At 46.9% G+C, this 27,768-nt stretch overlaps 2 protein-coding genes across 6 annotated transcripts in view; both read right to left on the bottom strand.

The window, feature by feature from the left end:
* The window catches only part of PSMC3 (proteasome 26S subunit, ATPase 3), a 35,414-nt gene extending 30,059 nt beyond the window's left edge, over positions 1–5,355 (bottom strand). For all 3 annotated transcript variants that reach the window (XR_004645567.1, XM_034769426.1, XM_034769425.1), the window contains exons 1-2: positions 5,220–5,355; positions 4,925–5,005 (exon numbers count right to left, since the gene is read on the bottom strand). Coding sequence is in view for 2 of the 3 variants with exons in the window: in XM_034769426.1 (XP_034625317.1) it covers positions 4,925–5,005; positions 5,220–5,246 (108 nt within the window). In the remaining variant the exon portion in view is untranslated. The remainder of the gene's footprint in view (positions 1–4,924; positions 5,006–5,219) is intronic.
* A 290-nt stretch (positions 5,356–5,645) lies between these two features.
* RAPSN (receptor associated protein of the synapse) lies at positions 5,646–24,856 on the bottom strand. Of its 3 annotated transcripts, none has more exons than XM_034769429.1 (8): positions 24,324–24,856; positions 21,217–21,555; positions 17,597–17,755; positions 17,118–17,216; positions 16,935–17,006; positions 9,303–9,356; positions 7,278–7,477; positions 5,646–6,724 (listed from the first exon to the last, which is right to left on the bottom strand). In XM_034769429.1, the coding sequence occupies exons 1-8, from the start codon at positions 24,537–24,539 to the stop codon at positions 6,652–6,654; spliced, it is 1,212 nt and encodes a 403-aa protein (XP_034625320.1). In that variant the 5' UTR covers positions 24,540–24,856; the 3' UTR covers positions 5,646–6,651. The 3 variants fall into 3 exon arrangements, with proteins under 3 accessions (XP_034625320.1, XP_034625322.1, XP_034625319.1); XM_034769431.1 differs by having other exon boundaries at positions 16,884–17,006; positions 21,376–21,555; positions 24,324–24,855; XM_034769428.1 differs by having other exon boundaries at positions 5,647–6,724; positions 16,884–17,006; positions 24,324–24,853.
* Positions 24,857–27,768: the final 2,912 nt, after the last annotated feature.

Genomic DNA, 27,768 nt, shown 5'->3' with positions numbered 1-27,768 from the left:
AACAAGTGCTCCCTTTTGTCTTGTTCAGAACAAACATTTCACTGACATGGTTCAATCATTACAACCAAGCTACACTCCACTCGGCAGAGCAGACATTGCTAGATAGTAGCTGGATATAGTGTATGAGAAGGAAATTGAACAGTGTACAAAAAGATATTGATGGAAAATTTGTTAATCTGAGTCCTGATGGGTGGAACAATGTGCACAATGATCCAGTAATATGTGCTTGTGTGACAACAGAAGATAGGGTTACTATTTTACAGAAACAACTGATACATCAGGAAATTCCCCCCCGCCCCCATACAACAGAATACATAAAAAATAGCAGTAAAAGCTATAAAAAAAGTGTCGAGTGCATAGCTTTGTCACACACAATCCTGCAAATGTAGCAAAGATGAGAAAAAACATAGAAGAAAATAATGCAGAGAACCTGAAACTTACAACATATGGGTGAGGTATTCATTTGATTAATCTATTAGCCAAAGACTTAAGTACAACTCCAGGAATAAAGGAAAATAACGTTGAAATAGCAAAATACTTCTGTAACAATCACTTTGCTTCAGCATCACTGAAGACAGCAGGAGGATACAAACCAATTCTCCCCCAAAATGTACAATAGTATTCAGTGGTTAATTGTTTCAAGCTATTTATTAAGAACTGGCCTATTCTGATGACAATTTGTGAAGGAAATCATGATAGAGATGGAACTACCACAGCCAAAGTAGTCAACCTTAGACTAAAGAGAAATGTAGAAGATATGCTGAATATACTAAACCTATTTCCATAGTCATGGACAAAATTCAGAAAGATTGCTGCTGTATTGATAATGCTGTTGAAAATTTGAAAAAACTTCAAGACACTGAAGACAGAAATACCCTGCAACAAAGTTAAATTACAGGCAATAACGAAGAGGATTGATCAAGCACTTACTCCATCTCATTTTCTCACTAATATTCTCAAACCAAAGTACCAGGTTAGAGGTCTAACTGCTGAAGAAGATGCTGCTATGACATGTGCATCTAACAATCACCCATCAATCAGGCCAACCATAATAAATTGCAGGGTGGGAGGTGAACCATTCAAGCATGCATGTTTGCTAATATTTTAAAGAAGGTCACACTACTGAACTGGTGGAAGTCTAAGCTAAGCATTAGCTAAGCACATGAAACACATGTTTTTGAAGTGCTAAACCAGCTTTTGACAGCAGTAACCTCTTCTGAAGGCACAGAAAGAATATTTTCTCCATTTGGACTAATTCATTTAAAACTGAGTAATCGATAAGAATTAAAAAAACAGGGAAAAAACTTGTCTTGCTCTTCCAGCCCCAGAGGGAGGGGATGAGATCTGCTAGTAACTTGGGAGACTGTTGTCTCATATTCAAGAGACATAGGAGAGTAGGAACTTAAACTCCAATCACATTCTCTTAGGCATATTTGAAAATTTTTCCAGGCTGACCTGAAATAATCAGTTTAATTCACTGACTACATTTAATCCCTCTTGTTCCTAGTTGTAAATATGAAACACATTTTGATAAGAGCAATTTGTGTATCCAAAACATTTATTTTTATTAAAGAAAGCAACCTTAAATGTTATATGCTGTTTTGCATGTTTAATTAAATTCCAGTTACCATCCTGATGCAACATGACACAAATCATAAGCAAAAAGTTAGTATCTAGTAAATGAGCATCATTCGTCATTTTCTAAGATGCCAAAACTGTACAATTGATAAGAATCTGAAAATAAACATATATAGCTACAGTGTACCTTTCTAGTTAGCAAAAAGATGCAGTAAATCTAGCGTAAAGGCTCTGCTTAGTTGTAAATCAACATTTTAATGGTTATACCAACCAATGAGACTGCAACTTTATTTAGAAATTAACTGAAGTACAAATGGAAAAGTTTATTAAAATTGATTATTTTAATTGAGGCTTTCCACTTGGAAATTTAAACTGCCTTGATTTAACTCAATCCATCCTGAAAAATAGCATGCTGCACATTTAGTGTAAGAGAAAGTAAGGGCTCGATGGAGAGATTTCTGCCACCTTAACACTGGTGGCAATACTCTGATACACAGAGGACTATTTAGGCTCATCTTTACTCTGTTCCACTATACAAGAACAAGAGATACCAGAATTAAAAGTGGCAAAGTTCAAATGGATAAGAGGAAATGCCGTCAAAATCAGAATTAATCTGCAGAACTTGAAGTATCAGGAGGCACTTAGGAGGCACACGGGAGCATGTTGTTTTATATGTTTCGAAAGATTAGACATTTATTTCAATGTTCCTAGCACTGCACAGTCACAACAGTTGTGCTAAAGGTACAAGGGCTCTTTGTCCACGTGTTTCAGTGCACACACTGATCAGCACTTGGGGTCTGGAACAAGTGCCCTCTCCCCCCGCCCATATAGTAGGGCGCATCTAGGAGCACTAAGCAGGCTTTTATGACTTCTTCTGAAGCACAGGAAACAAAGGATAGGAATAAATGGTCAGTTTTCACAATGGAGAAAGGTAAATAGTGGGGTCCTCCCAGGATCCATACTGGGACCTGTGCTGTTCAACATATTCATAAATGACCTGGAAAAGGAGGTGAATAGTGAGGTGGTAAAATTGGCAGACAATACAAAATTACTCAGGATAGTTAAGTCCAAAGCCAACTGTGAAGAGTTACAAAGGGATCTCACTAAATTGGATGACAAAAACGATAGATAAAATTCAATGTTGATAAGAAATAAATAATCCCAACTATACATACAAAGCGATGGGGTCTAAATTAGTTTTTACCACCCAAGAAAGAGATCTCTGAGTCATTATGGATAGTTTCTTGAAAACATCTAGACAATTTGCAGGGACAGTCAAAAAAGCTAACAGTGATAGGAACCATTACGAAAGGGATAGATAATTAAACAGTAAATATTATTTAGAATATGTTGCAGAGAAGGGTAACAAAAATGATTATGGGGATGGACAGCTTCCATATAAGGAGAGATTAAATGCCTGGGACTGTTCACCTTAGAGAAGAGACTACTAAGGGGAGGGGGGCAATATGATAAAGATTTATAAATTCATCAGTGCTATGGAGAAAGTGAATAGGGAATTGTTATTTATTTACCCCTTCATATAGCACAAGAACTAAGGGTCACCCAATGACATTAATAGGCAGCAGGTTTAAACCAAACAAAAGGAAGTACTTCTTCACAAAATGCAGAGTCAGCCTGTGGAACTCATTGCCACGGGATGTTGTGAAAAAAAGAATTTATCTAATTCACAATGGCTATTAGCCAAAATGGCCAGAGATGTAACCCCATGCTCCAGGGTGTCCCTAAACCTCCCATTGCCAAAAGCTTGGGCTGAACCTCAGGGACTGGACCACTTGAAATTACCTTGTTCTGTTCACCTCCTTAGAAATCCCTGGTACTGGCCACTGTCAGAGATAGGATACTGGTCTAGATAGACTGTGGGTTTGACTCAGTATGGCCATTCTTATGTTCTAATTCAAGCTGCTACTGCAAATGATAATACTGAACTAGAACAGTGATCCCCAAACTGCCAATGGGGCAGAGGCTAAGAGTGGAGCTGAGGCCAGCAGCTGGGACCCCAAACCAGCAGGCATGGTGCCAACAGCTGAGGCCAAGAGCTAGGTGGTGCTTCTTCCTTGCCCCCAAACATTCCCACCCACAGTTTGGGGACCTTTGAACTAGAAGAACTACAGCCTTTTCAAACCCCTTGAACTATTACAAACTCCGGAACAATGTCTCCACTTCTTATCTCCCTCAGCACTCAACACTTTTTACTCCTTACTTGGCTGTTCTCAACTAACTACATCCTGTGTAGTACACTCATCTCTGCACCTAGAATCTGCTCAAAGTCCTTTTGAAAATGTACTTCTTCCAAAATGGTCTACAAGCCCAGGCCTTCCTCCCAAGTGTCAGCAAAATACTGAAAGATAATATTTTAAAATTCGAAACAACATTAATGGCATTGGCAACCCACCTGCTAATTCCCCTGCCACAGTTCCTCACTTGCTAACTATCCATTTATATCTTATAATTTCCAGGGACTTTGTAAAGTGCCAGGTGCAGAGACCAACAATTTGCTTCTAATAAATATAATTCCCACGTCATCATTTCATTATAAATCAACATAAATTCAGTCCTGGCTCTAGGTCTCCCAAAACATCTTCCTTTATCCTTGTCTTTACACTGCAGACTCCTTTTGAATCTTGTGTACAACAGAAAGCAGCACAGTACAGTACATCAGCAGCACTTAACAGAAATAAAAGGAGCAGTGTAGGCAGCAGTAGGGCATGGGAAGTGGTGTATGGGGCAACGGGGGCAGACTCCATGGCCTCCTATGGGGACACTCTAGGGAAGTAGTGGGTGTACCTATGGGGGAAGGTAGAGATGTAGGGGTGTTCTCGAGAGCAGTGGGGGATGCTCGGGGAACAGGGATGGGGCGCTACCTCCCAGGGGTGGCACCAGCCTCTTCCTGGTGTGTGTAGGGGGAGGCGGCTGAAATGGACCAGACAGAAAATTAGGGGGGCTGGGTCCCCCTTCCCATGAGGCCCTGCCCCTCTCCGTGGTTCCGCCCCCTGGCCAGGTCGGAGGCTAAAATCCGGAGCCGGACATGCCAAAGCAGGGCACTAGCTGCTCACAGCCCTTAAGAGCTACCTGGGCGGGGGACCCGGCTCCAGGCTGGCAGAGCCCTCCGGGAGCAGTGACCGCAGGGGGCTGGGCCCAGGAGCCCCGGGACCTTCCACCGGCCCTGGGCGGCGCGTCCCAGTCTACGGGGACACGGGCAGGGGCTGCTCTGGCCCCCGGCTGGACAGCAGCCCCCGCTCTCGCTGCTCTGCCTTCAGAGCTGGGCGGGGGAGAGCGACAGCGGCTATGCGGGGAGCTACAGCCCCCACCCCCGCTACCACCTCACCTTGATCTCGCTGTCGAGCAGGCGGGTTCGCTGCACAATCTCCTCTGTGGACATCTTCAGCACCTCCTCGCCAACACCGTCCTGCGGGGACACAGAATCACCGTCACCGGCCGCCAGGGCCCTTCACGCCCCGGCCTCGCCAGCCGAACTCATGGGGACGGGACACGGCGCTACCTCGACTCGACTGGCCGGGGGCGGCTCCCTGAGGGGAAGGGGCCGGGGTCCCAGGGCTGGTGCCCCCGAGTTCGGAGTCCCGCCCGCTCCCCAACCTCCCACCCGGTGCCCGGCCCCTCACCTCAGCCTCATCCCAGACTGACGCCATCTTGTCCTAGACGAGCGGCCGTGGAGGTAAACAAGGCTCTAGTCGGGGACAGCAGATTCCGTCCGCCCGCCCCGCCCCCACGCTCAGCCACTTCACTCTCCCCTGCCCGCCCTCAGTCGAATCTGTCGTGCGGAAAAAGAAAACAAAAAAACCCCGCGGCCTCCGACTAGTCACGTGACATCACCCAAATCTGCTGAGTGATGTCCTCACCGCCATCTTAGTGCGGGGCCGGGGCGTGGCCGCTGCACGACCCGCCTCTCCTCCCCGGGCGGTAGCGCAGGCGCTGTGCCCAGCCGGCGGGCGGGGAGGGTGTTCCCCAGGGCGGAGGGAGTCGGTCGTGTGGCCCCTTCCCCCGGGCACGAGCAGAGCCAGCCGGGCGTGGGTGCAAAGACTTTATTTGCAAATACAAACAGGTGGGTGTAAATACAGCGCGTGCGCGGCCCCGGGCTGAGAACACACGAAACCTGCTTTGCCTGGCTGACCCCCAGCGGCCTGTCTAGTGATACCGCCGCGCGAGCCACGTGCCACAGCAGCAGTCCATGCTGAACAGACCTCTGTTCAGGGAGACACCTTGTTTGCACAGACCTCCGGCGGTAACATACACACAGTCTTGCAGCCTTACGGGGAGGGTATTGCATTAGCACAGAGAGGGGGACGCAGGCCCCAGCAGACAGCTGAGGACACGCTGAAGAGAGTAAGGCGCTAGTGAGGGATGAGGAAGACATGATGGCAGAGGACACTATCATAGTCATGCCTGGGCTTTGTTTTCTCATTAATAAAGATTTCTGAATTAAATCCATTTTTTACATTGGGTAGTGAATTGCTAGGAGGGATCTAGTATAAAGCAGGAGTAGGGTCTAAATCCTGGTGCTGAAAAAAAGGGAGCCTATGGAGTATACTGGCAGCATTTACTGCAGGGCATGCTGAGAAGAGGCTGCTACTCCAACACAGACAACGTTACTGTGCTACATCTACCCAGGACCACTGGCCAGTCCCCACCATCACTTCTCAGGAGGGGCAAAAACAAGCACCAAAGAAAGGCAAGTGAAGACAATAACTAGCCCTGGTACAGCTGACTGAATAGGAGCAAAAATGGAGTGTGAACTGGCACTGGAGAAAGTGTCAGGCAAGTCCTAGAACAGGCATGATAGAGTGTGAAACTGGTTCTAGAGAGGTGGTTCCAGGGGGACTCCAGGATGACTGCTGCTTCTGAACACAGGTAAAATGTCAGGTTAGAGTAAAAGATCAAGGGGCACTTGTTGCATCCTGTGCAGGAGACCTCTCCACCTGCAAATAAGGGTCCTCCTTTCAGGCTGTGCACGCTGGATGACATTCCAGGGTTCTGTCTTTTGGCCTCTGTTGCAAGTCAGAATATGAGCTCTCTCAAAATGACTGATTCACCAGGTCACACAAATCCCGGTTTCATTGATGAACGGCGGCAGTTGGGGCAGCCACGGGTCCCATTAGTCTGGAGGCATCTGCAATGGGAAGTGGTTATTTCTCACCATGCATGCCTACAGAGAGAGGCCCTTCTGATTCACAGACCTGGACTCCTATCCCAGGGGTGGGGAAGGAAGTGGCTTAGGGCCTGTCTACACAAAACCCTTTAGATGGGTTCATACCTCTACTCTCCATTCTTATAGTGAGACTTAGGGAGTCCTATGTGCTATTACTTCCAACAGTCAGGGACAGTAATGTTAAAGATTAGATGGTGGGTGACTCTTTGTAGAAGAGTCATTGATTTTGTATAAACAATAGCAGGACACCATGAGGAAGTACACTCTGTATTTAAGTTATTTGGCATATTCAGACTGCAGAGGACAGTTCTACTCTGGACACTAATGGAGCTTTTCTATTACTCTTGTCCCTTCACAGATCCCTCTCTAGCCCCAGCCCTCTCCCATAAATCCCTGCTGAACTCCTGCCTTATTCTATTCCCCCTGCGGGAATCCCTCTTTAACCATCTGCCTCATCTCCCCGCCTCCATTCCTCTCATGTCCCCCACTCTGCCCTGTCCCTGGTGTTCATTACTTTAAATGGAAGAAGTGGGAGCAAGGCAGCGCCTGGAGCTGGTTGTTCTTCTCTCCAATGGATTCTCCACACATGCCGCAGTACAGCTCCATTTCCTCTACACACTCGTGGAACTTCACCACATGGTCACGAAGTTCCCGTTGCTGTCCCTTTGTGCGATAGATCCCTTCACACAGGCAGTGAAGCTTCAGCAGGCCAAGCTGTGCACAGAGGGCAGAGGCATGAGACAGAGGATGGGGCAAGGTGAAAGAGAACCAACAACATGGGAAGAGCACTAGAAGGATGAGGTCTTCTCCAGCCCCACCAGCCATCTGGGACACACATGAGCCTCACCACAGAAAACATAAAACTTTCCCAGGGGTCAGGATTTATCCTGTGAGCATCTAGAGGCCCTCCCATCTATCCTTATCCTTTTGTCCCAATGTGCCAATAAAGGGGAACCCAGGTTTGCAGCGCTCCAACCATTCTGCATCTTTTCACAGAGCTGGTTTTCCTAGGAACCTGCACGCTCATAAGTCACCTCTTCTCTTCAGGCTCCTAGCCAGTATGCAATTCGTGCACTGTGCTCAGCATATACAGTAACTCCTCACTTAACATTGTAGTTATGTTCCTGAAAAATGCGACTTTAAGCGAAACGATGCTAAGCGAATTCAATTTCCCCATAAGATTTAATGTAAATGAGGGGGTTAGGTTCCAGGGAAAAATTTTTTCACCAGACAAAAGACATATATACAGTGTATATCCACACACACACACACACACACACACACACACACAGAGTAAGTTTTAAACAAACAATTTAATACTGGTACACAGTGATGATGATTGTGAAGCTGGGTTGAGATGGAGGAGTCAGAGGGTGGGATATTTCACAGGGAATGCCTTACTGTTAAATGATGAACTAGCATTTGGCTGAGCCCTCAAGGATTAACTGGTTATTAATGTCGCCTCACTCTACAAGGCAGCAGGCATGGAAGGAGGGGAGAGAGCATAGCAGACAGACACACACCGTGTGTCTGAGAGCGAGAGATGCACATTTCCCCTTTAAGTAGCTGACCCCAGTCTTAAGTACACTGCCTTGTTAATTAGATCAGCTTGCTGAGACCGCAGCTGCTGCCTGGAAGCTCCCTCCGGTCCTGAACCCTGTTGTGTGTACCCCCTGTTCTATGGAAATGGGGTAAGCGTGGTGCAGGGGGAGGGGGACATCCTGACATTAGCCCCCCACTTCCCCCGTACAGCAAGCAGGAGTCTCTGGGAGCAGCTCCAAGGCAGAGGGCAGGAGCAGTACATGGCAGTAGGGGAGAGACAGCTCAATGCCAGCAATTGCTAGCCTGCTGGGCAGCTGCAGCACAGGGAATGTAGGGGAGTGGGGAGCTGATAGGGGGGCTGCCAGTTCACCCTGATTACAAGCCCCCACCAGCTAGCTCCAACAGGCTGCTCTTCCTGCAAGCAGTGGACAAAGCAGCAGCTGCCAAACAGCGTTAGAAGGAAGCATTATACAACTTTAAACAAGCATGTTCACTAATTGATCAGCAACATAATAATGAAACAACGTTAACCGGGACGACTTTAAGTGAGGAGTTACTGTACTAGCAGAGTATCCCGGAGGCTGGCTGGACAGTAAATTAATGCCATGTAGCTATTTGTCAGGGAAAGGATCCCTAGTCCTCCACTTCTCCTCACTACTCTTATTTTCCTGTCTAACAATTTGGCTCCCTCTCCTTCCCACTTGTTTAACCCACTCTGGCTCTCCACTAAACTTTGTAAGGGTCTTTCAGTTGCCATCATCCACTCCACACGCTCAGAATGCTCCCTAGGTACTGACTCATACCTGAACTAAGAACAAACTCAGAAATGGTTCACATTCTACACCCAAGACACTCAACCTGAGCCTCGAGGACATATTGGTTAACATGGGCTTATGGAGGATAACAGGAAGCAGTGTGAGGCTGGAAGATAGAGTGGACACCGAAATCCCCATTAGAGGGCTCTGGACACTGGTGGAGGGGAGCTGTGAACTCTTACCTTGTTCCCCAGTCCCTCTGCCAGCTCTTGGGCCTTCTCAATGCCTTCCAGTGCCTGTAAAGGAGAGAACAGAGACCCCACATATCAGCACATCACCAGTTTTTATGCCAACTATTCAGCACCAGCTCTGCATGGTGAGCAGCATGGTGAGAATTGAAAGGCTAAGGAATAAGGAGGTGTGACGGAGCAGGGCGGATTTGACCTGGGAGTTATATTGAGCTACCTGAGCTGTAACCTGAGCCAGGAAGGGGGGTGGGAGAGGTGACACCTTCTGCCCGGGAGAATAAACAAAGGAGAGGAGGAGCCGAGGGGAGTGGGGAGAGAGCTGCTGGAGGGATTTGGGAGGTTTCAGTTTTGGGCTGGGAGGTGCAACGCAGGGAACCCAAGCTGGGGTCTAAGCTCCCTGCACTCCCCAAGAGGACTTGATTGAGGGGTCCTGGTTGCATCTACAAGCTCTGCTGTAGACTGTGTTCCTGGTATCCAATAAACCTTCCGCTTTACTGGCTGGCTGAGAGTCACGGTGAATTGCAGGAAGCCGGAGGCACAGTGTCCCGAGTCCCCCACACTCCGCGACAGGAGATAACGGCATTAGGGTTAATAAAACATTCCTACACTCCAGTAGAAGCAAGAAATCTGTGGTGGGATGTTCACACTCACAGCATGTCCTCACAAAGCTCAGTGAACTGCCTGCTCACTGAAGGGTCATAGGGATGCAACAGGGACATTCCTATCCGAGCTGCACATTGAATGGGAAGTCAGAGTGCAGCCTTGACAGAGACTGGTGTCTCCAAAGGGAGAGGTTATAGAACGAATTAAACTCCAGTGCAGTAAATCACCAAGGCTGGGTTTAAGCATAAGCAAGCAACTAGCTGCTGCTAAGTGCACCTACCCCACCCTCCCACCCAGTCTTTGAGCCACTTCAGTGTCTACTTCCACTGGGACAAAAGAGGCAGGAGCAAGGACCAGCATTGCTAACAGCACACGTGTCTCCCAACCAGCTTGTCCTACTTCTGCTGCCCATGACCCCTGTCCTGGGGTATAGGAAGGAGCTGTTGCCCTGGCCTTGCCAGCCTGCAAGGAAGTAGCATTGTTCTAGCAGCTGCTATTCTGAGTGAGTCTTTACAGCTCCCCCATCCCTCAGAACAACAAGAAATAATCAATGCTGATAACTAGTCTCTGCCCTCCAGGGTTATAGAGCAACCGACTTCAGGGTTTCAGCTAGCAGTATGTGAGAAGAAGGAGTTTCCCATTAAACAGGATTGTATAATTAGGTTTATTATGGGATTTCTACCTTCCTAGAAAGCATCTGGCATTGATTACTTTGGGAGATGGAATACCAGACTAAGGGCTTGGCTATACTTAAAACTCCAAAGCGCTGCGAGTTGAAGTGCAAGTGTGGTCGTGGCGCCAGTGCTAGTAGAGAGCTCTCCCAGCGTTGCAGGTACTCCACCTCCCCGAGGGGATTAGCTTACAGCGCTGGGAGCACAGTTTACACTGGCGCTTTACAGCACTGTAATTTGCTGCGCTCAGCAAATTTTTTTACACCCCTGAGCGAGAAAGTTGCAGCGCTGTAAAGTGCTAGTGTAGCCAAGACCTAAGTGGACTCTTGGCTTATTCCAGTGTGGTGGTGGAGTTAGCAGGATCTCGATGGAGATGGACAAAGTAAAGAAGGGTGTAGTGAAGTTGCTTCCTCATCTCTTGCATTCTACAAGGAGAACAGATGGATCCATTCAATGAAATTAATAGCTGATTAATTTAGAACTTATAAAAGGAGAGATTTCACCGACAGCCCTAGTGAGTGGGGAACTCTTGGCTGCAGGGGCCAGAAAGCCTAATACCACACAGGATTTTAAAAAATAATTGACTTATCGAACCTAGATTCTGTGTCAATCTAACTAAAATCACTCACCTTTCTTCTGCCTGCTTTGCACTGCAGCACAAAACAGGCAGAAAGCCATCTTAACCAGCTGGTTGGGGATTCCCTCAGTGTAGGGGGAATCACCAAGTGCCACTGGCCCTACACTCCATACCATATACTCCAGCTCTAGCAGTTGGGCAAGTTTGGTGGGGGTAGGAACAAAAGTGGGGGTCATGGCTGCTGTTCTTTGGAGATCCCTAGCTAGCAGAATGGTCTTTTGGGGGCTGTTAGCAGCCAGCACAAATTAGTCCTAAGGCTGTTCTAAATTGTTTTAAGTATCAGAGAGGTAGCCGTGTTAGTCTGTATCCACAAAAATGAGGAGTCCGATGGCACCTTAAAGACTAACAGATTTATTTGGGCATAAACTTTCGTGCGTAAAAAAACCCACTTCTTCGGATGCATAGAGTGAAAATTACAGATACAAGCCTTTTTTTTTATGCCTGTATCTGTAATTTTCACTCCATGCATCTGAAGAAGTTGATTTTTACCCACGAAAGCTTATGCCCAAATAAATCTGTTAGTCTTTAAGGTGCCACCGGACTCCTCCTTGTCTAAATTGTCTTGTAAATGTAAAGCCTACTTTGGCTCCTGTCTCATCACCTGTGCTCAGCACAGCTTTGCCACAGCTGAGGTTTCAGATTATAGGCAGAGCTGGTAGCATCACATATGATTAAAGTTGCCAGACACTTCCCATTACAAGACCCTCTTTTCATATATTTCTAACTTTGCCAAATGTTGACAGTGTAGGCTGAAGTTTTCCATGCTGGATGTCTGCCTCAGGCAGACTTTATTGGAAAAATATCAGCCAAAATGATTCTGCCATTTCTGAAAATGAGAGTAGGGAAAAAATAGGTTGTTTTGACCATGTTAAATACTGGTGACCTTTTATTTTAAAAGCTCGAGTGCCCCCATTCTTTCAAGAAGGGTGTGACGCTGTATGTAATATGGGAGACCATTTATAATATTATTGATACCAATATTATAAAATTGCAAGGTATGCCATGTATCTGCAAAAATATTATAATTTTCCAAATAGGATAATCTTGGTTTATATGTTTGTATCACCTTTGTATTGTGAGTTATAGATATGTATGGTATATCTGTATTTCCAAACTTGTCCTGTGTTTCTGGGTGACACCCCCAGACAGACTGGCATCAGCACTGCCTAGCCTGTTTGATGGCACATCAAGGGTCATCAGCTGTACAACGAACTCATTGAAAGGAGCCAGGGGATACATCTTATGAGTCAGCAAGGCACGTAGGGGCAGGCCTGTGGACAGAGAACTCTAAGGCTTTGTCTACACTACACAGCTTTTAGCGACATGGTCAAGTCGCTAAAAGTCGGGCAGTGTAAACGCTGTTTGTTGGCACTTTTGCTGACTAAATACTTCCATCCCCTATGAGCAGGGTTTGCATTGTCAACAGAAAAGCGCTCCTACGAACAACGAGCTGTTTACACTGCCACTTCCCGCGGCAAAACTTGTGTCTTTCGGGATGTGTGTGTGTGTTTAAGCACCTGTGAACGACAAAAGTTTTGTCGTTCAATTGGCAGTATAGACAATTTGTCTACACTGGACTTTCATTGGTAAAACTTTTGTCATTCAGGAACACCCAAATACCAAAAGTTTTACCAACGAAAAGCACTGGTGTGAACAGCACTTTGTCTGCTGACAAAGCTACCGCTGCTCGTTGGGGGTGGAAGTTTTTTGTCAGCGGGAGAGCTCTCTCCAGCTGACAAAGAGTGGCTACACTGCGCACCTTTTAGCGGCACAGCTGTGTTGCTAAAAGGTGTGTAGTGTAGACATAGCCTAAGGCTTTCTCATGCCATGTGCTGTGAAGCTTGTGTTTGGGACACAGGAAGTACAAGCTACGTGGCAAAAGAATATAAAAGTCAGCTGCATTAACTTCATTCCTACATCTTACCTCTGGAGTACTTTTCTACAAACCGAAGCTCTGAACAAAGGACTGAATGAGCCATCCAAGCTGTGGATATGTTCCAGAGGGACTTTCAAGCCAGCAAATGCACCAGTATTGCTAAGAACGTGATATATGGACGTTGAAGTCTCTGTATGTATCTGAGTGCTTTATCAGTTAACAACTCTCTTCCTGTTCTTTATTTTTTTCTTTATAATAAACCTTTAGTTTTAGGCACTAAAGGATTAGCTGGCAGTGTGGTATTTTGGGTAAGATCCAAACTAATATTGATCTGGTAATGTGGCTGACCCTTTGGGGTCAGAAGAACATTTTGTATATGTGAGCAGAGTTTTTAAACAACTTCTCACTATATTGGACCTATGTGCTGATTGGGAACCAGAGAACTGGAATGCAGTAAGGGGGCTGTGAGATTTTTTTTTAAGCTTCTTGATAACCAGTGGGGGGGGGGGATCAGAAGCACAGTTTGTGACTTGTCGGTCAATTTAATGTCAGTGTTAACCACCAGTTTTGGGAGTATCTGCTCTCCCTTTTGCAGCCTGCTCTGACCTTGGCATTTTCAGTGATTGCTGCCCCAGGCTCGGGTCACATAGGGAATTGAAAGTTCGCATGGTGTGATAGCTTTTGTATCAGGGATGTACCTTTTGTCATCCTCCTGAAAATCCACTCAAATTTGGCCACACTATAAGCCTTTGAAAAATTGCAGTTTGTGCACGCTCAGTAGACTTTACATTTTAGCAGCTTAAGTCCCCCAAAATTCCATCCACACTGAGCATGCTCCAGCCCAGGGCAGAGCAGGACATTCCCTGCAATAGAAGCTCTGTGCTGCGGCAGGCCATGTGTGGTACCTGAACTGGCACCTGAACTGAGTCTGTCTCTCCTTTGCTCTCAGTGCTCTTTGCTAGGCACAGGGCAGTGTGGAGGAGGAAGCTGCTTGATTTGAATACAGAGGGGCAAGCGGGAGGGCAATGGATTGGGGCAACGAATCTGGCGGGGTTGTGGCAGAAACTGAGACTGAAGGCTGTCAAGAGGGAAGGAGGGAAACGGGGGCTGGGAGGAAGAGAGAATGAGACTGGCTGAGCATGGATAATGCGACTGAGAACTAGTGGGCTGAGGGAAGGAGGGGAGTGGAGAAGAGAGAGTATTAATGAGAAGTCAAGATAAAGAGTAGAATTGAGAATGGTTGGTCAGAGAGACTGGGAAAAGGAATAGGGTGTGGGGAAGGATATTGATTAGACAAGGACCTCAGGGAGGGAGATTAAGACTGGGAGCCAGTGAGGGAAGGGGCAACTGGAGGCTAGTGTGGGAGAGCGATCGATCTGGTAAGGAGCTCGGAGTGAGGAATTGGGATTGGCTGGGCAAGGAAACTGGGATTAGGAGTGTGGAGGGGTGACATTGGAACTTGCTGGGGAGGGAGACTGGCATGAGAAGCCTGAGGGTTAGAGACTGGGAATGTCTAGGTTTAACAGGTTGGACGAACACCTGACAGGGATGGTCTCGGTTTACTTGATCCTGCCTCAGGCAAGGGGCTGGACTAGACGACTTCTTGAGGTCCCTTCCAGGCCTACATTTTTATGATTTTATGATTCCTGAGTCTCACCATTCCTCTGCTGTCAGCAGAAGTCTGTGACATTCACTGGCAAAATGTCTCATCTCCTCCTATGCTGATCCACAAAGAGGATGGCATCCTACTACTGCTGTCAGTATTCCATTAGTTCAAGTGGCAGAGGGTCTCTGTGTGATGGATCTAAATGTTCCAACCTGCTGATGAACCATGATGGGTGGCAATAAGATGCAACACGATGGAATTCATTTTTTTTTCAGTTAGGAAATTATACACCAAAAAGTACATTGCAACCTTACTGATGTTGTTTTAAAGTCAAGCACTCATAAGTTAGAAAATGCCAGAATTAACTCGGCCCCCTTTTGCATATGCATTAGATATAGTTGTTGATTACATGATCGCATACTATTTTCTCCACAGAATCCTTGGCTTACTCAGTGCACAGGATGGGGATGAATCAGGGTTGGGTAGTGAAGAAGGTTGTAGTCTGTAGGATCCCTGCTTCATTTGTTTCAGAAGTTGGAAGGTGTGTAGAGAATGAAGCAGGGGGTTGCAGGAAGAGAAAGGAGGGTTTTATGGTTACAGCAGTTGAAAGCTGCCGTAAGGAATTGGATTCTATCCCTGCTTCTGCCACAGAGTTCCTATGTGATCACTTCAACTAAACTTTTTACATATTTTGTCACTAGTTGCATGTTCTTCATTTTCTGAGTGCCTGACTTGAGATCCTGGGTCTAAGTTGCAAAAGTGCTGAGTGCTCACAACTGGAACTGAAGTCAATGAGAGCTGTGCTTTGAACATATGAAGTGCTATATAATGCTAAGTACGCTAAAAAAATTAGGTTTTGGCTAACTCAGATGGAGCACCCAACATTAATACTTTTACTTTAATCTCTCTGTGCCTCAGTTCACCATCTGTAAAATGATGGTAATAATACCCCCTCATTTCATAGGAGTTGTGAAAATAAGTTAATGTTTGTGAAGCACTCAGATACTGTAGTGATTAACATCACAGAAAAGTCCATAAGGAAATGAATAATTCTGTCTTCAGAGCAGGTTTTGGATGGTGTTCAGTAAATAAGGCCTGGGGCCAAACAGTGAACAATGAAGAGAAACAAAATACTCAATAGTTGCCCATTAAGTGAGCTCCCTCCTTTCTGTGGACTGACTGAGGCAGGGGTCCTGTAGAAAAAATACGTAATGTACAATTAAAGACTATCATAATTCATATGGGGTTTGAATTAAGGTTGTACAGGCAATCTTGATTCTGACAATTCTTAACTTTTGAGTGCGTCACTTTGCAACCTTAATATTCTTTTAATGTAGTTTTTTTGGGGGTAATTGTATTATTTTAAAGGAACTAACATGCTGTACACATAGTGAAAAAAAAACCTCACGGGGCCTGTACCGTGTAATCTCCTGCCCATTCCCACTTCTTTGTTTAGTACCATCTCTCCCTGTTCCATGCTATATTTTATCTATCCTAGAATCTAAGCTCCTCTAGTCAGCTTTGTGTCATATGTTTTTCTGTAAAGCACAGGATGTACCTATTGGGCTGTAAATAATACCACGATCACTAATATGGGGGGAGGAATAGCTCAGTGGTTTGAGCATTGGCCTGCTAAACCCAGGGTTGAGAGTTCAATCCTTGAGGGGGCCACTTAGGAATCTGGGGCAAAATCAGTATTTGGTCCTGCTAGTGAAGGCAGGGGGCTGGACTTGATGACCTTTCAAGGTCCCTTCCAGTTCTAGGAGATAGGATATCTCCATTAATTTATTTATTATTATTTATAATACTAATTATACAGCTAAGAGAGAATCAATCAAATTTGCTTCAGAGTATAAGATGGGAGGCAGGAAGTGACCCCTCTTCCCACTCCTTTCATTGCAGTTATCTCTATGCAATATGTGTTTTCTTGTGAAGCATTTGGTACTGGCCATGTGACTTTGTAGACCATGGATCTGGATCCAGTATGAGTGTACTCAATTTATGACAGATTCCCAGCTTCCCAAATTGGATTATGTAGAAAAATGTCAGCAGGCAAGTACCAGATCCAGTTTGTAGAATAGAGGACCATGGGACTTTGCTCTACCCAGGTGTGTACAGTTCAGAATGAGGTTGTCTACTTCAGAGAAGGCCCCAGTTTCCTCAGGAATGGCCTGTGACTGACCTTGTCTAGCTCCTTCTGGATCACCCAACACTTGGCCACTCCCAGCAGTACCTGGATCTGTCCCAGGCGGTTTCCAATCTCTGTCATGATGCTCATGGAGGAATCATAGCGAGGAAAGGCTGTCTGCAGCATGAGAGACAGTGAGACACATTTAGTTGTGCCCAGTCCTGGTGCTCCCTTTCCATATCTCCTTTCCATCCCCGACTCCTCCTTTCTGTCTCCCCTTGCTCCCACCTGTATATCTGCTCGGCTGCGGTGGATATCAGCAAAGCAGAGTAGGCACAGTGCCTGCAGTGGCCGGTCCCCATGCTGCAGAGCAATCTTCATTGACTCCTGAAAGAAAACACCTCCCGTCAGTACAAGAACCTTCCTCCCCAGGCCCAGCGGGGATTGAAGCCCTCACAATACCCCAGCCTGCCTCAATGGCCAGCTTCAGAGAAATGACACACCCTTGGGGAAGAAAGCCTCGACAACAGTTGTGCAATGCATGTTCCCAGCAGAGGGCATCCCTGAACCCAGCCCCTGAGAACAGCTTTGGCTAATGAAACCACAGATGTGCTGCCTCTAGGGGTGGGAGGCAGAAGCGGTATCTGGGGTACAAGGTGAATGTTGCTGTATCTCTATACCCCCTAATCCTGACCTGCAGAGACCTCTCCCCCACTCCAGCATCTCTTTGCCATGTTTGGCCCAGTATCTCTACCTCCACCTTGTACCTCACAGCATTCCATAGCATCTGCCAGGTGCCCCAGCTTCCGATAGGCCACTGCCATGTGGTACTGGCTCATTGCTCGGTACTTCAAACTCCAGCCCTTTCCATAATCATTCACCAATTCAGCTGCTTTACATGGGAAGAACAGGGCTTTCTCATAGTCCTGGAAGGCAAAGCGACCAGTAGAAGGACAGAAATAAGTTAGAGAGTTAGACTGCCCCTGCAGTAATAGGACCCTCCAACATTTCAAAATGAGCATGTGTATCCAGCTAAGGAAGCTAGAATTGCCACATGGTAGACTCCATTTTCCCCAGCACATGTCCCTAGCAGGTTCAGAATTTAAATTATATGCTGGGATGATTACATGGTCAGCTTAGAGTGATATCCATTAGGAAAGGACTCTGCTTCTCATTATAGAGATTATTTACCCTCGTTACGGCGAAAGCCTGGTTCAGAGCCACCTGTACCCTTACCTGCTCCTCCATCATCTCGGCCTTCTATGTTCTTACAGAGCCTTTCAACTTCAAAATGTTTTCCACACAATTAACCCTCACATTCTACACCAGGTGGGTCAGAATCTCTCTTGGGTCTGGTTGGTTATTATGGCAGTAAAAGGGGGGGGGGGGGAAATCAGGGCTTTGTCACAATCATCACTTTGGTTTTTTAAAAAGGAAAGATCATGGCATCCAATATCTTAATAATTTTGTTTATCCTAGGAAATTATGAGAAGTCAAATAAATCTCCTTTATTTAACAATAAAAATAGTGTAAAATCATCATAATATTTAACTAACAATATAAAACCATTTAAAAGTGACCTGCAAAAGATTTTTTAAAAACAAAAAACAAAAACCTACCCGTGTGCCATTTTTTTTCATTCTTTGTGATGTATAAAGGAGATCAAAGGGTTTTTTTTTATTTTTTCCTGCTTGATTTTTACCTTAGAAATATCAGGGATAGTTTTAATTGTTCTGGTTTGGTTGGAGGACCAGTGGGAGATAAAAGTTTTTTTTATTATAAGTTCCTAAGGCAGGGGTGGGCAAACTTTTTGGGCCGAGGGCCACATCTGGGTGGGGGAATTGTATGCAGGGCTGGGGCAGGGGGTTGGGGTGCAGGAGGGAGTGTGGTGTGCAGGAAGGGGCTCATGGCAAGGGATTGGGGCTGGGGGTTGGGGTGCGGGAGGGAGTGCGGTGTGCAGGAAGGGGCTCATGGCAAAGGATTGGGGCAGAGGAGGGGTGTGGGAGGGGGTTGGAGTATGGGAGGGGTGCAGAGTGCAGGAGGGGGCTCAGGGCAGGGGTGCGGACTGTGGGAGGGGGCTCAGGACGGGGTTGGGGTGCGGTAGGGGGATCAGGGCAGGGGGTTGGGGTGCACAGGGGTGCAGGGTGCAGCATGGAGCTCAGGGCAGGGGGTTGGGGTGCAGGAGGGGTGTGGAGTGTACGAGGGGGCTAAGGGCAGGGAGTTGGGATGCAGGAGGGGTGCGAGGTGCAGGCAGGGGGTTGGGGTGCACAGGGGTGCAGGGTGCAGCAGGTTGGGGTGCAGGAGGGGGCTCAGGGCAGAGATACAGGAGGGGTGCAGCAGGGGGCTCAGGGCAGGGGGTTGGGGTGCAGGAGGGGTGCGGGGCATATGAGGGATCTCAGGGCAGGGGTGGGTTGGGGTGCAGGAGGGGGCTTAGGGCAGGGAGTTGGGGGGCAGGGGGCGTTCGGGCTCCGGCCTGGGACCACTTATCTAAAGCAGCTCCGGGGTGGCAGCGGCGCGTACCAGGTCTAGGGCAGGCTTCCTGCATGCCTGCCTTGGCCCCACACCGCTCCAGGAAGCGCTGCGGCCCCTGGGGGTGGGCAGGGGCAGAGGGCTCCATGTGCGCTGCTCTTGCCGTGCCTCCAGGTACCTCCCCTGAAGCTCCCATTGGCCCCAGTTCCCCATTCCTGGCCAATGGGAGCTGCGGGGGGCGGTGCCTGGAGCCAAGGGCAACGCACTGAGCCCTCTGTCCCCCCCCCCCCCCCCAGGGGCCACAGGGACGTAGTGCCGGCCGCTTCTGAGAGCGGCACCGGGCCTGTGGCGCCACGGGGAGCAATCCCGTGGGCCAAATCCAAAGCCCTGAGGGGCCAGATCCGGCCCACGGGCTGTAGTTTGCCCACCCCTGTCGTAAGACCTCAGTTGGTGGCCAACCAGGGTGACAGAAACCAAGACTTTGTATGGAAAAACCCTAATACGGTAATTCCTCACTTAATGTAGTTATGTTCCTGAAAAATGCGACTTTAAGCGAAACGATGTTAAGCGAATCCAATTTCCCCATAGGTTAGGTTCCAGGGAAAATTTTTTCGCCAGACAAGACATTATATGCAGTTTGACTCTCAGCAGTGACTAGGTAAGTGAATGTCCTCTGGCCCCAGAGCTGTGGTGAGGGTCTGGGCCAACAGCACTCCCACTCCTAGGCCTGCAGAGTCCTCCCCGTGCAAGCTCTGCGAGTTTGGCCTCAACATGGGAGCCAGGCAGTGCAGGCAAGTGGCAGCACATAGGAAGTGACACTGTGCTGCATCCTTCCCCAGCACCTGATGGGGCTGTGTCTGCTGGCCTCTGAACAGCAGATCACACAAATGTTGCTCCAGTTAGTCACTGAAGGTCCCCCCCCCGGCCTGGAGTGCTGGGGAGGCCAGTCGTCTCCTAAGGGAACCAATCTGCCAGGTTGCATGGTACACTCGGGACACACAACGCAGAGGCACTGGGCCTCTAGATCCCTGCACAGCTGGAGACAGCCATAGGCTTCTGGGGCTACAGGCGCTGACTTTTCAAACTGCCAGGCGTTGCTTGACCCCCAGCTCTGCCCCAGGCCCCGCCCTCAACCCCCCTCTCCCCACCCAGTTCCGCCCCCAAGCACGCCACATTCTCGCTCCTCCCCGCACGCCACAAAACAACTGATTGTGGCAGGCAGGAGGCATGGAGAGGGAGAGGGGAGGCATTGATTTGTGGGGCCTGCCGGCAGGCGCTGCAAGGGGTGGAGGGCATTATAACAGAACATTGCGCAACTTTAAATACGCATGTTCTCTAATAGAACAGCAACTTAATAACGAAACAACTTTAACTGGTACAACTTTAAGTGAGGAGTTACTGTAATTCTTTTGTCATAGAACTCATAGCTACAACAAATGCTGGCATTAGTCACTATACTTATTTTATGGAAATTGAGGCACAGAAGGGGTAGGAGACTTGCCCAAAGTCACATGGTGAGTCAGTGGCAGAGGTAGGTATAGAACCCAGGCCCAGGAGTTGGCTCCTGGTCCCATGCCTAGACCACATCTCTGTGACTGTCCAGGTTCTAGAGCTGTGTGCGCGGTATACCAAAGAATGTGAATCACACCTTCTACCTTTGGGATGCTGTGTAAATGCCCTCTATTGATCTTCTTGACTTAAGCCTCAAGCAGAATAGTCATTAGTGGCATTAGAAGCAGAGAGTTAAAACCTTCCCAGGACAACCTCCCTCCCTCAAACTCTATGAACTACTTCCTATATCCAAGATATAGGGTGAATCCCTGCCCACCCTGGTCCCTTCCTGTACCCAAGATAGGGGAAAATTTTCCCACTGTTACTTCCCATCCCCTAGGTCACCAGCTGAGCTGTGTTTCTGCACCTTGATCTGTGTGTAGAAACTGCCCAAGCTGCAGCAGACTCGACATTCCAGCATCTTGTCGTCATTGTTGTGTGCATAACGCAGGGCTTTCTCGAAACACTCCAGTGCCTTCTGAAAGATGCTGAGGCCCAGGAAGGCATTGCCCATACTGAGGCTCACCTGGCCATTCAGTTGCAGGCTCACAGTGGTGCCCTGCATGTTCAGGCATGTCTTACAGTAAGAGATGGTTTTCTGGAATTCACAGAGTTTCTCGTTGCTCCGAGCCAGGTTCAGGTAGCTCTCCATAAGGTAGTCAGGGTCCTCTAGCTCCCGAGCTGTGTCAATCTGCACAACTGCAAACTTTGAGCAGAGAAGAGAGTGTTTATAGAGGGTCTCTCTGTAGGAATAAAGCCTGTGCTTCCAAGGGAATTGTACCCTGCACAGGAGAAGTTACATAGCCTGTGGTCAGGACAAAAAGAGTCCAACAAGACAGCATTGATTGATAAAATACTCAAGTAGGCAGGCCATGAGGTAGGTTACACATCATATAAATAGAATGGGGAAACCTCTCTCTGTATTCTCTACCTTTGTCAGAGGGAAGAGATCTGGGTTAGAAATTGGTGGAAAGAGCTGCCAAATGGCCATGGAAAGAGGCATCAGCAGGAAAAAGACATTTCTGCATTTTACAGCTCAGCTTTTCCTACACTACTCCATTCCTTATCCCCATGCACCTCAGCAGAATTAATTCTGAGGAGGATTTAGGATTGTATCAAATATTCTGCTAATTACTTCCATCAAGATTCCTTCATCCATTCATTCTGTGCTTCTATCGAAAAGCAATCCAATTTGTCTGACAAGGTTTGCGCTTTATAAATGACTTGCTCATTGCATATGGTTCAGTTACCCTAGTCTAAGTCTCTTTAGACTGTAAACTATTCAGGGCAGGGAATGTCTTCTTCTGTGTCTTGTGATGAACAAAGCGCAGTATATGGGCTGAATTAATAATTGCAATACTAGATGCTTAGCATCTTCTCTCTGTTTCATTATTTTATTAGGGATTAAAGGTAGATTTACTGGATGATAATTCTCAAGGGTCACTTTTCATTCCCTCTTTGAAGATTGGAACGACACTTATTTTTTTCTAGTCCTCTAGAACCTTCCCGTTCTCTATGAAGTTTCAAAAATAATTATCAGTGTTCTCGTTGTCCATTAATTCCCTTACCCCCTTGGGAAGTGTGCTATGTGGACCCAGGGTCTTGTATAAGTTCAAAGTGTTCCCTTACCTGATTTTTACAAGCTCTTCCTTGCTTCCTTATTGTCCAAGCCTCTTTTCTTTCATTTGCCCCTTAAATACCTTTTTCTCCAAACGAAGTTAAGCATCACAGCTCTTTTAAACTATCATTAATTTCATGTCTCTTCTCATTCATTTGTATGCCTTCTTATTTGTTCCCCCATATATCTGTAAAAAGTCCCCTTACTTCCTCTTTAATCCCTTGGATAGTATGAACTCTTCTGCTTTATTCAAGTCATGCTCTTTTCCCTGTGTTACAAGGATCTTGGAGAAATTTCACCTACAATGACCCTGTTTTCCAGGTTATTAGTGTGGTTTTGATTCTATCAAGTTTTCCTTCACCTGTCTCATTTGTTCCCACACAACTCAAAACATTCTCTTCACACAACCATACCTTATCTTCTCTCCTCATTGCCCTCGTCTTTCTCCTCCCCGATCACCCTGCCACCAATCCCATCTCCTCTCAGAGCATCCCACTTGTCTTCACATGCATCCCAACTGCTTCTCACCCCCTTTTCTCCTTTCCCCCTTGTATTTGCTATGAGGATAGGACTCTGGACACACCCAATACTTTACTAATTGAAAGTGGCACTCAAATTGCTTTAAATGGTGCCATGTAAAGCACTTGAATGGGAAGAGTTTATAAACAATCATCAGCATGGAGAAAAATATCCTCTGATCCCAGATACAAACTCAGGGTCTGTTACCCAAGAAATAACAGGGATTAGCACAGCAAGACTCCTTTTCAGGCCTGGATTGTTTCTTACCTTGGAGTACCAGAAATTCCTCCTGTGCGGTCTCCCAGATCCTTGACTCATCCTTCCAAACACTCTCTGCTGTTCCAAATGCACCCAGCCCCTCTTCAGAGCACTGCACTGACTTCTCTACACTCACATCAAATTCAGGCTCTTGTCTTCACCTTTAAGACTCTGCACAGTTTAGCTTCAAGCCTCTCTCTGCTCTTCTATTTTCCTCAAGCCACACAGGTGCCTCTTTGGGTCCTTCTCACCCTCTTTGCTGCCCCCAACACTGGGAACCCCCTCCTTGATCTTATCTCCCAGGCCTCCATCTGCTCCTCATCCAACACCCTCCTGAAAAACACCTCTTCCAAAAAGCCTATTTATTTTTCCTCTCTCTTAGCCTGACTTACCAGCTTCTACAACTAGAGAAGTGTGAACAAGTATTTGTTAGACTAAGCTCATCACATCAGTGCCTGTGTTTGAACAGCAACGTTTCCTGGATGTTTGAATGGTGCGGAAAATGTTGTGGGAATTGCTGCAATACATATAATTATAATAAAATCCAGTAATAGAAAATCTATTTAAGATACCAAAAATTGTGGAGGTAGCCAGATATTAACACCATTGTAACACATCACTGCTTGTCCTACATCATCCCCTTTGATTTTTTTGTACTCATTGTGGGCGGGGCTTCACCTTCAAAATAGCATGTAAAGTGCCTAGCACACCATTTGTGAAAAATAACTAAATCTCCAAAGTTAAATGCCTTGGGTTAGTGCTCCAAAATTTCTTAAGGATCAGCACTACAGGCAGCAACCTGAGAAAACCTGGGGGGGACTGGGTCCTTAAGAATCTTTGGGGCCCAGAACTAGGGAGCAGGAATGCAGAGTGACACTATAAGGACCCCAGGGATTAGACCCATAAATCAGCACTGCCACCTGTCCCAGCTGGTGAAGGCAGCACATTGTATTCATCAAATGTCTGATGCACCTTGCTCCAAGCAAGATATAAACCATGCTTTTACAGTATAATCCCCAACTGCTCCCTATTGTGGGTGTGATACACAGTGACATGCATTCGACCTGGGATCACTTTACCTTTAGCATATCCTTGTATCTGCCCATCTCCGAGTGAGCAGTGATGAGGCAGCCCAAAACCCGAAACCTGCCAGCAGGATCAGTGGTCTTTTCCAATACCCTCATCCAGACTTGCAGAGCCTTTTCTGTCTGATTAGACTGGTAGAGCTGGAGTCCTTTCTCTATCTGCTGCTTGGTCTGGTCCTGACCCATCTCCTTTGCACCAAAAAGCCTCATATACTAACCTTTTGGGACAGCAGCAACAAGGAGCCTGAGAGAGAACACAGAGAATGTCCTAAAGCCGGAAGGTGAATTTCATATTGTAGAGGGTTGGGGCCATAAGACCCTCAGACGCTTCAGGATGCAGGAATGTCAGAAGGAGATGGTGAGTAGGGGGCTGAAAAGCCTTTAAGGCAGCATCCCAAATCCACTAGGCAAACATCTCATGTACTGACGCCCCATCAGAACATTCTGCAGCCCAACCCCACAAACAAAGAGGAAGGAAAGAAGAAAAGTGCAGGGAGAGAGAAAAAAATCCCAAGTGGCTGGAGTGAAATTCAATCGGAATGGCCACTCCTGGGCTCCCCCTCCCTATTGGCTACAGCTGTGCCTGCCAGTCCTGGTCACATGGCTTCACAGGAATGTCAGTCAGTCTTAGTAACGCCAAGGTCACAGTGAGCCAACTGCTCCCACGTCCTGTCTCCCCCCCCAGCATGCAACATATATAAATACCCCAGAGAAAGACAATCAGCTGCAGTGACAGGGATGTCTCAGTAATCTTTTCCCCCCGCTCCCATCACTGGGCACTTTGAAGTCTCTTTGGAGGAGATTTAATACTCCTGCTTTTCTTATTGATACCCATCAGCTTGGAGTGTGAGACTCACAGTATCATAAGGCACAGATGCAGACACCTCCCCGGATGCTTTTGGTGACCGGGATCTCAAAGTGGCAGCCGCTATCTTTTCCCTTCCAGTCCTCAGTGACAAGATCCTGAGATAACCAGGCTGTCAGAAGCCTTAACTCTTGAAGCTCTTGGTGACCTGGAACTATAGGTAGACGGGGTATGAGCAGTCTTACCCCTTCAAGTTCTGAGACACCATGATCCGAAGGTAGATGGGGCAGTATGTACATGGGAGTTTTCAGAGCCCTGGTCTGAAGTTGGTTTTAAGGCTTGCTCCATCATGAAAGCCTGAACTTTATCTCCTTGTTCTTACAAGATTTGCTTTTAACTGAAGTACAGATTGTATACTTTGAGGGAATATGGGCATCCTCCAGACACTCAGAGTCTGTTATTAACTGGGATAGATTCCTGGCAGGAAAAACATTTAAAGCCTGGAGATCACGGAGTATCCCAGAAATTAAGAGTCTAAAGTGACCCACAAACAAGGAAAAAACCAGAAGTAAAAAGGAACTATTTACAAACTATAAACTAGCTATTTAACAACACTAAAGCACTCAGTAGAAGTGAGCACACTAGTTGACAAGGAACTGAGGGCGGTTTACCCATGCAGCCCTATATATCCTTGGTACAGGGCATGTGTGCGCTGAACAGGCACTGCTACCAAAAATCTCCAATCAAAGGTGCAGAAGCACATACACACCTGAAGTAGAGCACCCATGGGGACACTACTCAAATAACTTCATATACCAAGTAAGAGAAACTGCATCCTGTATCCTTGACTTGCTATCGGTTTGTTGTGATGGATCATCTTGCACTCCAAAATGTAGGATTCCTTTCTTAGGAATCAGAATTTTACTGGGCTAGTGAGAAGGCAGCTTTGAAACCCTTTCCTACATATCTCCTAAAAGGGACAGGAATGAATTAGATCAGTTATTTTAGGAATCAGGTTTCTAGACAAAAGGGACATATCTCTTCTGATCTGCTGCACCTTAGTGCCTTGATCTAGGATGTCCCTGAATAGTCTGTTCCCTTTCACCAGAAGAGAGGGATCCTAAATCTGGCAGGCCAACAGTTGCTAGGTCATGGACTCTTCTCTCAACCAGATGGCCTGTCATAGATGGGGTTGCTAATCTGACGGAGCCTTCCTTGTGCAGCATCATGTCAGAAAGTGGACATTAGCATTCACTCATACACCAGATTGCAGAATACAGATCAGGACATAGGAGCCACATCCTGCAGAGAGGGAATGCATTGAGGCTCTGTGTTGTTAATTAGACATTTTCCAAAGACACCCACCATCCTTTTTATCGAGGGCATTCTTAAAGGAGATAAAGACTTTCAATGGGGGAGGATTGGCTGGGGCCCCTTTAGGGGTGAGCCCCAGGGTGACTCCCATTTAGGGAGTTTATATAACCCATCTGTGGTGTTCAAATCATTGTATTTGCCATCTTGTTTATCCCAGAAGGAATGCACTGGAGGACCCACTAGGGGTAGTCAGTTATTTTTTGTCAAAGTCCAAATTTCTTGGTCAAAGATATTGTCAAGGTCCAGCCTCCAGAGAAAATAATAATACCCCCCCCCAACAATAATAATAAGTAAATGAAAAGATTTCAGGGTCCATTCAAAAGCATCTGGCGGTCCGGATTTGGCCCATGGTCTGCCTGTTGACTACTCCAGCTCCATCCTATGTGGCTTTTGTGTGCTTAGAGACTACTATAGAAAAAGCTAAGGTAGACAGAACTGTTCTTCCTCAGGCACACATGGCTAGGAAGGGGTTAAATAAAAGGGCTTTGACAGCTTGAGGCTCTCACTCACATTTCCCCCTTAGTATTTAGCTGCCTTAGATTCTGGGGCAGGAGAATGGCCCTTCCTCATAGTGCTTCTTTAAATGATCCTCTTGAAAAAAAATATGCCTGAGGTTGAACTCCCCTTTGAGGGGAAAAAAAAAAAATCTCTTCAGATTCCTGGATCTGGAGACGCAGCTAGTTCTGGGGTGGGGCAAGGCTGCAGGCTTCACCCACTGGATAGGGGCGTCAGGGTAACAGCCACCCAAGTGAAAGCAAGATCATGTTATTTTCTCTGCTGGAGCAGATGTCCTGTAAAATTTCACTCCACAGACTGTCTAAGAGTCACTGATTCAGCAGAACTGCTCCTTGCTGCTTTTGGATCACCTTACTCAGGCACTTCTCCCCACTAGTAACCATTGCTTTGTTGTTCCTGTGAGGAAGAGGGGAAGGCTGTGGAATACTTTGCCCCCTCTAACAAAGATAGGTCCGTGGCTGCAACGGGGACAGAGCTATCCTACATTTGTGGCCACAGACCTGGTACCTTTTTACCTTTGGGTTGGACTCTGTTCTGCTGAAAGCCACAGCCTCACAGACCCAGCTGCTGCAACTGTCTTCTTGCTCAGATGAAGAGAGACAAGTAAGAGCATGTCTCAGCAGCTAAGGAGTTGGGGAGGGAAAGTATCAGGAAATGTGCTGAGCTGACTGCCTGGTCAAACTGAGAATAGCCACCATCAAGCTCAACCTGGTGAACTGAGGAAGACAGATACACGTACTCACA

Source organism: Trachemys scripta, chromosome 4, assembly GCF_013100865.1.
Source record: "Trachemys scripta elegans isolate TJP31775 chromosome 4, CAS_Tse_1.0, whole genome shotgun sequence".
NCBI classification, from domain to species: domain Eukaryota; kingdom Metazoa; phylum Chordata; order Testudines; family Emydidae; genus Trachemys; species Trachemys scripta.
Note: the sequence above shows the minus strand (reverse complement) of the source record. Positions and strands in the feature narration are given on the sequence as shown.

Bases quoted from the DNA above. Each gene is read 5' to 3' on its own strand.
- RAPSN (XM_034769428.1), bottom strand. From the start codon at position 24,539: ATGAGGCTTTTTGGTGCAAAGGAGATGGGTCAGGACCAGACCAAGCAG. The intron at 17,007-17,117 runs GTGGGAGCAAGG...CTCATGCTGCAG, and splicing joins GCAGCCGAGCAGATATACAG to ACAGCCTTTCCTCGCTATGA. The intron at 6,725-7,277 runs GTAATGAACACC...TTCCCATTGCAG, and splicing joins TCCCACTTCTTCCATTTAAA to ATGCCTCCAGACTAATGGGA.